The sequence below is a fragment of the Drosophila pseudoobscura genome, chromosome 3 (assembly GCF_009870125.1).
Source record: "Drosophila pseudoobscura strain MV-25-SWS-2005 chromosome 3, UCI_Dpse_MV25, whole genome shotgun sequence".
Lineage (NCBI taxonomy): Eukaryota > Metazoa > Arthropoda > Insecta > Diptera > Drosophilidae > Drosophila > Drosophila pseudoobscura.
In genome coordinates this window covers 14,729,136-14,740,172 of record NC_046680.1, presented here as the reverse complement: position 1 = coordinate 14,740,172, position 11,037 = coordinate 14,729,136, and the positions used below count along the sequence as shown (strand labels likewise).

The following is an 11,037-nucleotide window of genomic DNA, read 5'->3' as shown; positions in this document are numbered from 1 at the left end:
CTTTGCGTGGAGTATTCGGTAGCTTTGCAGTGGGTGTGGTATTTTAGGTCTTAGGAGTTTTTAAAATTGAAGGCTAGCTAGGATAGTTCATTTCAAAAATGTAATTTTAATTTAATCGCATTACTGTATTATGGTAGTGGTGTATGTATTTCGTTGGAGTGTTAGCAGCGGGCTGTTAGTAAAGCTTTATTCATCATTGTGACAATTGGAATTCGAAACATAATACTAGTAGAGGTGTGTATATATATAATATAATCGTATTGGATATAAAAACTATGCAAGGACAAATCATTATCGTTGTGCACGGTGTGTGTGTTGGGTTCGGTTTTAGAAACAAGCGTTAGATGCTGTATCGATGGAGATACATACATACATACATTCCTATCAGTATTGTATTTCGTCTATAGCAGAGTCTTTTATTTCAAAAATAGAATTTCTATCCTTAAATCTCTATTCTTCATATTCTACAACTTTTGATATATCCCACTATTGGTATTGGTATTGGTTTCCATTTCTGTTACTTTTAGTTAGTTTGTTAGTAATGTAAAAGGTATTGAATTGGTGTTCTTTGTTTTGCAGTTTACTGCGATTGCCTTTGAAACACACTAGTACTTAGGAAATAATAATTGTGTTAATTGTGTGTAGATAGTTTCTAGTGAGTGTCCGCCGCTCTCAAGTATCACTCATATATTGCAACCCGTTTCAGAAGAGCTTAGCTTTCCTCTTCAATCCATCGTTCCGTCGTTTGTCCTGCCTTGGATTATGCTTTTCTTATTTCTGCTTCTGGGTATATTATTTACACTTAATAGACAGACTCTAGAGGTAATATCATCTCCTGCGAATTCTGTCCCGACATTCTGTTGCTCCATCGTTTCCTGCATATGTTACGTTGTATCGTCAGTGTTCAGGGGTTTGCGCACTTGTGGAAATTTTACATATAGTTGAGGCTCGTTCTTGATATGAATCATATATGTATATATATAAACATTTTTGGTGTTTCTCTTGATGTCTTCTCTGCCGCCTTCAGTTGTATGCATTATCTTCTGGCCTCCTTCTCCTGCAAATAGATGCGCTGACTCAGCGACTTGGCGTAGATCCAGTTTTCGCCCACGGGCTTGAAGTGCTGATCGTTAGGGGTACACATACACTCTGTCAGATATTGGCCAGGTATTGAATGGGGGTTTAATTTGATTACCTTGTGCTCCCAGGCCAGGTCGTATTCTTTCCGCATCTTGACTTGATCCCTCTGCTGCTGTTCCACAACAAATTTGGCATTGGTGGCACGTTCAATGTCGTTAAATCTGTGGGAAGAGCATTAAACGCAAACAGAGATAGAGAGAGAGAGAGTGGTGATTATTTGGTGTCCGTATTGCGGGGTTAATTGATTAATTGGGATATTGGTGATCTGATTACTTGAGTCCCGCTGTCACTTCCTTCCAAACGCGTCGCGATTCGTATTCATCCTGCTCAACGATTGGTCGAACTTGTTTCTTAAATATTGGTATGCGATTTACGTCAACGAATACTTCGGTTTTCTAGAAAATTCAAGAGGCACACATACACGGGTCACTAGGCGATCAACAGCAATACTCAGAGCAGCTCTAATACTCAACACACAACATATACAATGTAGAATATGTTATACAGGTACACATAAACAGTTTGAAAAGTTCAACAGTTTGGACAGACAGGCAGAGGAGTAGTAGCTAAACGAGCACATGGTTAAGTTAATATTGTGGTTGGATTGGATAGTTGGTAGTATTAATTTTCTAGATAAACAAAGTAAATACACAGGAAATGCACCCAAACTATTTAAGAGAAAAGCAGAAGAACCGTGTAAAGTAAGTAGAGGTACAGGGTGGTAGAGGTTAATGTAGAGGGTGTAGAGGATTTGGCTGCCAACTCGAGGGGTTGTTTCTTGCAGCGTGTTGGGCGCAGTGTAGGCATAAAGGGGGGATAAGTATATAAATAGGTTTCAACATTTACAAAAACAGTATGAGATAGTACAGTAAATACACGACTACATACACGACAACACAGGCAACAAGAGGCAACGGACAACTTACATTCTTATCATGCCATTTGGCCTCCATCAGGCCGCTCCACTCGCCGGCTATGGACACAAAAGGTTTCTTATCGTTGGGCGCGTAGACCTGCGAATAATCTCAATCAATAATTGTCCAACTTAAGCCACAGGCAGTCAGCAAACCTCTGCGGAGACCTTGTTGCGCTTGCCGCCATAGAAGGGCTTCGTGAGGAACTCCACGTTGGCATGGTAGCCCGTCTGTGGACATTTGATTTCCACCGAGCCGCCCAGCTCAATCCAAGGCACCGTTAATATAGATCTACGGGAGCAAAATACTTCATTGAAGAACAGGAAGGCAGGGAGAAGTCTGATCTAAACACTTGCCTCCCGTAGCCATTGGGGAAGGTTACAATATACTCCTCGCTGCGGTCCACCAGGGTGACGACGCCCTCGCCGATGTTGTGCACGCCAATGGAGAGGCCCAAGAACTTTGACTTTGTCCAGACGTGGGCCGCAAAAGTGATTTTCTTATTATAATGCTCAGCATAGAAGGCCGAAACTGCAAAGGACAGAAGGAGACGGTGCATTCGGTTAACGGCATTCATTTGTGGTGCATTTGGTTTTCTTACTTGGCGGATGATGGGACACCTGCTCCGCTAAGAAGGTTAGCTGATCCCGCCGGCACCAGGGCACTGGGCCGTCGTGCACCTCGTTAGTGTCCTGAACTTCGTCTAAAAAATATGTCCCCAGTCCATTAGAGAGCATTGCTTGTTGAATTTCTGGCTACTTACCAGGAAGATCCCAGTGACATTGAAAGACTTCACCCAGTATGGGATTGTAGGGCTTCTTGGCCACCGCACTCTTGCGTCCGGCGTGGTAGGCACTCAGATACCAGCGGCAGACCTGGACAATTCGATCGCGTGGGTCGTCCAGCTCCGAGATTCTGTGGTTTAAGCGCATCACTCAGTTGCTGATTTTTTTGGAAAGACATCCGCACACTCACTTTATAAACAAATCGGGATGGGCAAAGTAGTCGGCATACATCTCCAACAGAGAGCGACGCTCCAAGATGAAGGTGGGCAGGACCACCTTGGTGAGGTCCATGCCAATCTTTACCTGCGACAACAGATGGGTGATCATCGAGCCATGCGCCTCCATGCTGAGGTCATTCTCCTCCTCCTCTTCGTACAGTGCGTCATAGTCAATGCCATTGTCGTAGCTGTCGCTGCGAGAGCTCATCGAGTTCTTGGCCGACTTGGTTGCCCTGCTCGCCACCGCATCCCCATCCGCAGCGCTCTCCTCTATTTCCGGCAGTGTCCTGGTAACCGTCTCAGTCGGCGGCCCAGTGGCCTCCCCGTCGTGGGTGGGTGATGTGGGCTCTGCGAAGCCCCGCGTGGCGCTGCAAAGTGAAGTCGAATCAGAACTTGTTGATTAAGATTCGTGCGGCGCTTGGGCATAAATTATGCGCTGACATAAATCCTCCAGCATGATGTCAGGGCTGGCGTCACTTGGGAGATGACAGCCTCCTGCCGCTCCTCCTCCACTGTTGCTTGCTTCATTTATAATTTATAAAACGGAACACTTACAGCGACCTAGCACACACAAACATTACCAACCATCCACACAGATACGCACACACACATACACAGCTGTAAATGGTGGCACATGCAGGTGGGATGGCTCTTTGCTCACCTCAGACTCACGCGTCGGACCCACTTCTTAAACATGGCGTGGGAGGGAGGGACACTCCTGCTGCTGCTGTTCAAGCTTTAGTGCACCAGACGGCGTACAGCTTCGCAGTGCATCCTCCTGCGGAGGCAACGAATCGAATGGAAAACAAACGGAAACAAAAGGAAGGAAAGCCGCTGCTATTTTGTGCGTTGCCTAGGCCATTTCGGCCATTGCTGAAAAATCTATTGAAAATTCCAGTCGTCGAGAGGGTTTTAGCGTATGAACGGTGGTGCACTCCACCACGCGCTGCGAGTCGATGACGAACGCAACTACAACTGACAGGACGATTACACGGACACAGATACAGCTACAGTCACAGTCACAGTCACGGACACAAACAGAAGACGACGAAGGCAAAGTCGCGCGACTAGCCACCACGAAAACGAAGACGAAAGCTTGGACGCGTCAGCTGTGTCGCCACGAAGGGGTCTACTGTCGTGGAGCAGGAGGGCAAGCAGGGTCGGTGGGGAAATTGTATTTATTATTTACACGCGACATGGCCAAAATTACAGACCTCCGGAACTGCTGCAACTGCGACGAACTTTCAAAAGGTACGTCAGGCATTGCATTCGGCAGGGGCTCCCCAGGCGCATGCGTCCAACTGGAACAGCAGGAGGAGGAGGTGGCTCGTGACGCTTGGGGCAAGAGGAGTATCGGCATATGTACGTATATTGCGGTGGGGGAAGAGGAGGCAATGGTTCAATGGCAGCCCAATGAATGCGTAATTTGCGTACGCATCGTGCTAACCGGCTGCCGCATCACCTCACATCCTGACCGCTGATGGATGGCATTTCTAGAGGCTGTCGTCAGCAATTTCATCCTGCTGTAGGAGGGACTCTTCTACTCACCAGCCAATCGGAGAGCTGCCTAGGCTGGTATAGGGATCATCGTGGGCATCGTAAAAGTCCTCTTCACCTTCGCTGCTCGAGTAGGAGGTCTCGGGCACAACCAGACCCAGGGGCGCTGTGGTGGCTGCAAAGCGGAATACAAATCGGAATTAGCAATAGACTGGCAATATTAGCTTAAATAGAACTCGAGGAGAAATCGACCAGAGGCCCACTTGACCCTGAGCTAATTGCCCACCGAGATATTTACAATGCTAAACAAATTTGTGGCATTCTAGCACTTGACCACTCACCATTTTCCGTGATTGAATCATCCTCGTCGTCCCCTGGTTCGCCCTTGGCGGCTAACACATCCTTTGACATCCCTATTCCACCGCCGATGATGACACCGCCGCTGGCCGAGGAGGTTGTTGATGCGGCTGCCTGGGGACCGTTGTATATGCCATTGATGGGATGGGCCATGTTTTTGGCAATCTGTAGGCTAACAATCGAGTGCTTGATGTGATCCAGCATGGCCTGCACAAAGAGAAGGGGTATTTTGGTTTTCTTTATTTTTTTTTTCAATGGACAGGCCAGGCCAATCGATTCGCCTTCGCCAAAGTTTGGCAAGGAAATGAAGAGCGACTGTTGGCCAGCAGACCCCTCTGCCAGCTGCTGGGCGGGTGTCATTCTCCCAAGCTCGTGCATCTGGCCATAGGGCTAACCCTGAACTTGCATTTTAAATCGATGGGGATGGCGGGGGGAGGAGAGGCCTAAATAGTGTGCCTTGGGAAACGTGTGTCGTTAAAGTTGCTTTAGATAGACTAGACTACGAGTATATCGTAAATTCGTAATTCCAGTAATAAATACTATATATATATATATTTTGTTAGATTTTGTGTCCGAGAGTTCAGCGAAATGGACAATAAAATGGAGGGTGATTCGGACACCGAGCTGCTTGATCCGTTCAAGCACAGCATGGCTGAGGTCAGCTCCCGGGTCGATGCCTACAAGAGACGCCTGGAGGAGAAGGATATGCAACTCAAGATGGCAAGCCTCAGTCTGCAGTCGAGTTTCTGCGCGCTGAGCTTCGACTTGATTGGTATTCGACAGGATATAGAAATGTTGGAGCGACAGAAGGAGCAGCACCAGCAACTGCAACGGGAGCTCATGGCGCGCCTGGAGCCCGATACCATTGAAGTGTCTACTGCAGAGAATGGCTCTCCGAAGGTGGAGATAAATCACTGCAAAGCGCCGGAAGGCAAAGACGAAATGGTTTTCATTCGATTCGGCCCAAGTAAGTGCCCATATCAGAACTGTCGGCGCCAAATGGATAGCCAGTTGCTTCTGCTGCACTATCTCTTCGACCACGAGCAGGAGACTTCTGGCGTCCAGCAGTGCCACCGGCTGATCGAGGGCCAACGCACGGTGTTGTCCTTTCAGGCCATGAACTATCCCTTTGGGGTGAACCAGGTGCTGGGGCTGCTTGCCTACTGCGGCACGGTGGAACAGCAGTTTGTTCAACAGAAGAGCCCAATGCGCCGGAAGGTATACAACAGCTTCCTGCCGCAGCAGCACGTGCACATGGAGAGCGACATACCCGTTGTTGTGTTAATGTGCAGGACGAAGCCCAGTGCTATGCTCTCGGAAAAGTTGCAGGCGCGCCAAAGCCACCTCCTGGACAAACACACGGATCACATTTTCGTGATCTGGCTGGTCACGCCCAACATCAGGCGTAAACTGAATGCCACACTTTATTTGTGCGGACGCGATGCCGCTGTCATGGGATGTAGTGTGGTGCGTGTGCGGGAAGTCAACCGGAGCCAGGAAACGCACCGCTTCATGCCCGTGGACTCTAACTACTGGCGACTGACTTATGCCGAGATGCAGAAGCTCTCAAACGGCTTCCGCGACGAGCTACACCTGGAAATCGGCCTCACAGAGGTACCGCCCACGTAACTTCCGTTAAATTGACATTCACCGACTGCCCGCCCCTCCGTTCGACCCTTCGCGTACTTACACTGGCGTTGTCCTGTAGCGCTTTACATTTGGCCTGCTCGTCGGGGTCGCTCAGCTCCGCGATGCGCTTTTCCAGCAACTGTTTTGAGTGGAAGAAAAAAATACGTTAAATTACATAATTCGTTTGCATTCCGTGGGAAGGGACACAAGGTTGCGAGAACAACTCACGTTTGTCTGCTCTATCATCAGCTGGAGGTAGGCATCCGCTTCGGAAACGCGGCGTGCTAGCAGCTCCAGGTGATTGGGCCGTTTGCCGCCATAGCTGGACTCCTTGGTATACCCGCCAGCGATGTAAAAGGCGCTCTGACTGTCCCACAGACGCGAGCGGTTCGCGTGGCGTCGTATTGTGTCCTCCAAACGTCTCACCCACTGCTCCCGCTCCTCGCTGTGTCGCGCCTGCATACACAGACACCAGTGAGAGAGAAAAAAGTTTTATCGTTACAAAGCGCCAACCACCAAAAGGAAGAACGGAAGAGGGTCAAGCCGAGCCGAAGAGTACATACTCTTTCATGGTTGTAATAGGTTGAACACAAAGTGTTGTTATACTGACTGGGGAAGGGTTAAGGGTCAAAGAGGGAAAGGTGGCTGCTTGTACGTCAACACATACGTCGTATTTTAATTTTGAAATCAACGAGTAGTTTTAGTCAATTGATGCACACACGTGCCGGGCACTTGCCTGAAAGTGAAAAGTCTTGTGATCGACGGTTATTGTGAAGGTGTTATCCTCCTGATCATCGATGCCGATCAGGGCGTCCTTGAGTCGCACACATCCGCGTCGCACGCCCTTCATCATCTTCTCCTTGGACTGGAAGCAGAGAAATGCGTTGAAATTTGAGTAAGCTCATTAAACAGAGTCCCCCCGTCCAGTACTTTGGACGGGAATGCGTCAAAGGTGATTGCGGTGGTTCCGAAATCAATGAATTCAAATCAATGCTACTGTGGAATTAAAAATAATGTGCTGCGGAATGCAGCCGCTTAGATGTACGCCAGCAGTCGGAGGCAATAGAACGCGCAATCGGTGCTATCTCTCTATCTCAAGGAGCGCATATCTCAAGGAGTAGCTGTGAAGGATACTCCTATAAACGGTCAACCATGGAAGCGGCAACAAGTGAGCACCAAGGACTATGGATATTATCCCATCTACACTCCAGCTCCCATCTAATCGAATGTCGAATTTTAGGTGCGAGTGCCAAAGTGATGGTGGATTTGAAACATCCTTGGATGATGGCGGATCCGTGGTTCATGGTTGCCACGCTAGGCATATATCTGTACTTCGTGACGTCGGTGGGTCCACTGTAAGTCTGATATGATAATGAAGCTCGTTTGCATTTCATGCCACTGAACCAAGTTGAACCTTTGTACAGAAAATATTTTAAGCAATTCAGGGCCTTCGACAAAATTATGCAAGAACTAGTCGGAAACGAGCTTTCAATCCGTTGTCCACTTTCAGATTTATGCAGTTCCGCAAGCCCTACGAGCTCAAAAAGCTGATTATAGCCCACAACGTGATCCAGGTCGTCTCCTGCATATACATCATTAGAGAGGTGAGTGAGTGGGAGCGGGAGCGATGCAAGATCTGTGATCTCGGATGTTTGTTTGAATCTTTCACAGATTTTCTATCTGTCGGACAATTCCATATATATTTTCTGGAAATGCCGAGACCTCGGCAGCAGTCCCGAGATGGTGAGGCGCTACTATGAGCTGGCATACTTCCTCTTTTTTCTGAAGACGTCGGAGCTTTTGGAGACGGTGATCTTTGTGCTGCGCAAGAAGCAGAATCAAGTGTCAAATCTGCACCTTTTCCATCACTTGTCCACCCTGACGCTAGTATATATTCTCATACACTACAACCAGAATGGTAATGTTCTTTGATCTGCCATCCAATGATTCAAAGTGTAATGGTATCCATTCCCCTTCACTTCGTCAACAGGTCTTGCTGCTTACTACGTCGTCTTCCTCAACTCCGTTGTGCACATCTTCATGTACTCGTATTACTTAGTGGCAGCGGTGGCCGATAAGAGCACTATCCGCGCTCTGACGCCCGTCAAGAAGTTCATTACAGTGATTCAAATGGTGCAGTTTTGCCTCATATTGACCCAGGCGGCGTTCCAGACTGCATTTTGCGGCGTTCCGAAAGTAGTTTTTGGCTACTTCACGTTTGTTATAACGGTCATGTTGTATGGCTTTTATGACTTTTTTACGAGAGCCTACAGTAGCCCAAAGCATGGCAAGAGCGAATCTTCTGTGGAGTAAATATATGAATAAGAACAATACATTCGTCCGGACCAACAAATCTGCCTTTATCTCTATACATTTTATCCAAATGCACAATGCAGATAAGATAATAGTTCTGGGCAATTGCTGTGATTCTGGTTGGAGGCGTCGGTATCGGAGTCTCGGCGTGATACGTGGAGAAATGTTATTGGCATGCTATTATTCATATTCCAGCTGACATACAGCGCTCACTATCTGTCGCACACACACTCACCGTGTAGTAGGAGAGCAGGCCCGCATTCTCGTCCAGCACGAAGAAGCGGTACTGCCAGCCCTTCATCACGTTCGTCCATTTGCTCAGGGTTCCTTCCAGTGTGCTGGCGCCGGCACCAGCCCCAGCTCCAGCTCCAAATCCAGCACCAGAACTGGGCGCACTTGAAGGAGTACTGGCCATTTTTCCAGCGGCTGCAGTATCAGTATCTGCAGCCTGAGCCTGAGCTCGCCCCTCCTCCACGACTGCCTTGCCTGGATCTTTCCGTGCCGCTGGCGCTCGCGCCAACCAATTCGAGAAACTTGGCTAAACGATGCTGATGACGCAATATGATTCCTCCTTGCTCTTCTCGGTCAAAAAATCTCGCTCACGGCTTCCCGGACTCGAGTCCGTTTTGCAAAACAAAAGAGTGACCGCGGGTACTCCGATATACGGTCCTACCCTCAGGAATATACCGTGTCATTTTAAAAATATACCGTAAATATACTGACGAATTTAAGTTTATTATACATATTCCTCAATTTTGATATTCCTTCGAATATTACCAGCTATATAGAACATTTAGCCATGCCCACATAATTTTAACCCATTGATGAATCAATTTTCTACAAGATTGGATAGTTTTTAGTCCTTGCATTTATTGTATTTTGACTAAAACAAGGCTTGAACAAAATAGTTCAACAAGAAAAACAGTCGCTAAAACCCTAGTATAGGTTTTTGTATACCCTATTTTGTTAATTTTATATGAAGATGAAACGTAATTTGTTAAGACCTTTTCTGAAATTGATATTCTTTAGACATATTCAAGTACCTTATTAGTATCTTGAATATATTTATATCGATCCTGAGCCTTGGAAGACAAACGTATTCACAATTCTATATCATCCATTTACCCCAGGGTATGTGTGCTTGGAACTAGCAACATGTTTGTGTATGGAATGGGACTCATTGTTGCAATAGCGAAACTGCGGCGAATCGGGTATTGCCTATATTTCAAGCTATATAGATTTGCCCACTTAGCTTTATCCCATAGATAAATACATTTTCTACAAGATTGCTTCTTTTAATTACCTTAATGTATTTTATTTTGACCAAAAAACGGTTTTCAAGTAAATGTTGCCGCAACTTTTGTGTATGGAATGCGCAACATTTGTGTATGGAATGAGACTCATTGTTGCCAAAGCGAATTGGGGTGAAATGCGGCGAACTGCGGCGAATTCAAAATTTCGCATATTCTTTGTTCCGTTGAATAATACTATTTATATAGAAAATTTAGCCATGCCCACTCAATTTTATTCGATTGATGAATCAATTCTATACATGATTGGCCTATTCGAAATACTTGCATTTATCGGATTTTTATATAAAATTGAAAATTTAATTAATATATTGATGAAATTTACAAAAATACCATGGGAGCGCGGCGAAAACCAGTATTTCTACAGTATGACCCTCAGAACATCACCGAAATATACGGTCTTATTTGAAAAATATACCGAGTGGTGCGCGCCAAATCGAACTTTTTTGAATGTGAGCGACAAGGATTTAAATGTTGTCAACCGGGCCTTTATCTATGCCCACATAATTTTATACGATTAATGAATAAATTTTCTACTTAACTGGCCAGTTTTTAGTCCTTGCTTTTATTGTATTTTGACTAAACAAGGTTTTCAAGTAAATGTTGCCGCAACATTGTGTATGGAATGAGACTCATTGTTGCTAAAGCGAATTGGGGTGAAATGCGGCGAACTGCGGCGAATTGCGGCGAATTCAAATTTTCTCATATTCTTTGTTCCGTTGAATAATACTATCTATATGGAACATTTAGCCATGCCCACTCAATTTTGTACGATTGATGAATCAATTCTATACATGATTGGCCTATTCAAAATACTTGCATTTATTGGATTTTTATATAAAATTGAAAATAAAATTAATAATTGACAAAAATA

General features: G+C 46.2%; 3 protein-coding genes across 4 annotated transcripts; 2 read left to right on the top strand and 1 right to left on the bottom strand.

The window, feature by feature from the left end:
• Window positions 1-86: 86 nt before the first annotated feature.
• Window positions 87-9,489, bottom strand: LOC4804719 (oxysterol-binding protein-related protein 9). 2 transcript variants are annotated; one of them, XM_001361200.5, is made up of 15 exons: window positions 9,089-9,489; window positions 7,277-7,405; window positions 6,769-6,996; window positions 6,602-6,679; window positions 4,896-5,118; window positions 4,606-4,729; window positions 3,030-3,425; window positions 2,818-2,969; window positions 2,656-2,757; window positions 2,411-2,585; window positions 2,210-2,345; window positions 2,067-2,153; window positions 1,414-1,535; window positions 1,196-1,301; window positions 87-1,123 (listed from the first exon to the last, which is right to left on the bottom strand). In XM_001361200.5, exons 1-15 carry the CDS (start codon window positions 9,266-9,268, stop codon window positions 1,037-1,039), a joined length of 2,325 nt encoding a protein of 774 aa, XP_001361237.5. In that variant the 5' UTR covers window positions 9,269-9,489; the 3' UTR covers window positions 87-1,036. The 2 variants fall into 2 exon arrangements, with proteins under 2 accessions (XP_001361237.5, XP_004444278.2); XM_004444221.3 differs by lacking the exons at window positions 4,606-4,729; window positions 4,896-5,118; window positions 6,602-6,679; ... (1 more) ...; window positions 7,277-7,405; window positions 9,089-9,489 and adding an exon at window positions 3,719-4,161.
• Window positions 5,399-6,719, top strand: LOC4804721 (uncharacterized). The gene has a single exon (XM_001361202.5). It carries the CDS (start codon window positions 5,500-5,502, stop codon window positions 6,538-6,540), a length of 1,041 nt encoding a protein of 346 aa, XP_001361239.4. The 5' UTR covers window positions 5,399-5,499; the 3' UTR covers window positions 6,541-6,719.
• On the top strand, window positions 7,553-8,893 carry LOC4804720 (elongation of very long chain fatty acids protein 7). The gene is made up of 5 exons (XM_001361201.4): window positions 7,553-7,708; window positions 7,781-7,895; window positions 8,051-8,144; window positions 8,212-8,458; window positions 8,531-8,893. The coding sequence occupies exons 1-5, from the start codon at window positions 7,693-7,695 to the stop codon at window positions 8,851-8,853; spliced, it is 795 nt and encodes a 264-aa protein (XP_001361238.4). The 5' UTR covers window positions 7,553-7,692; the 3' UTR covers window positions 8,854-8,893.
• Window positions 9,490-11,037: the final 1,548 nt, after the last annotated feature.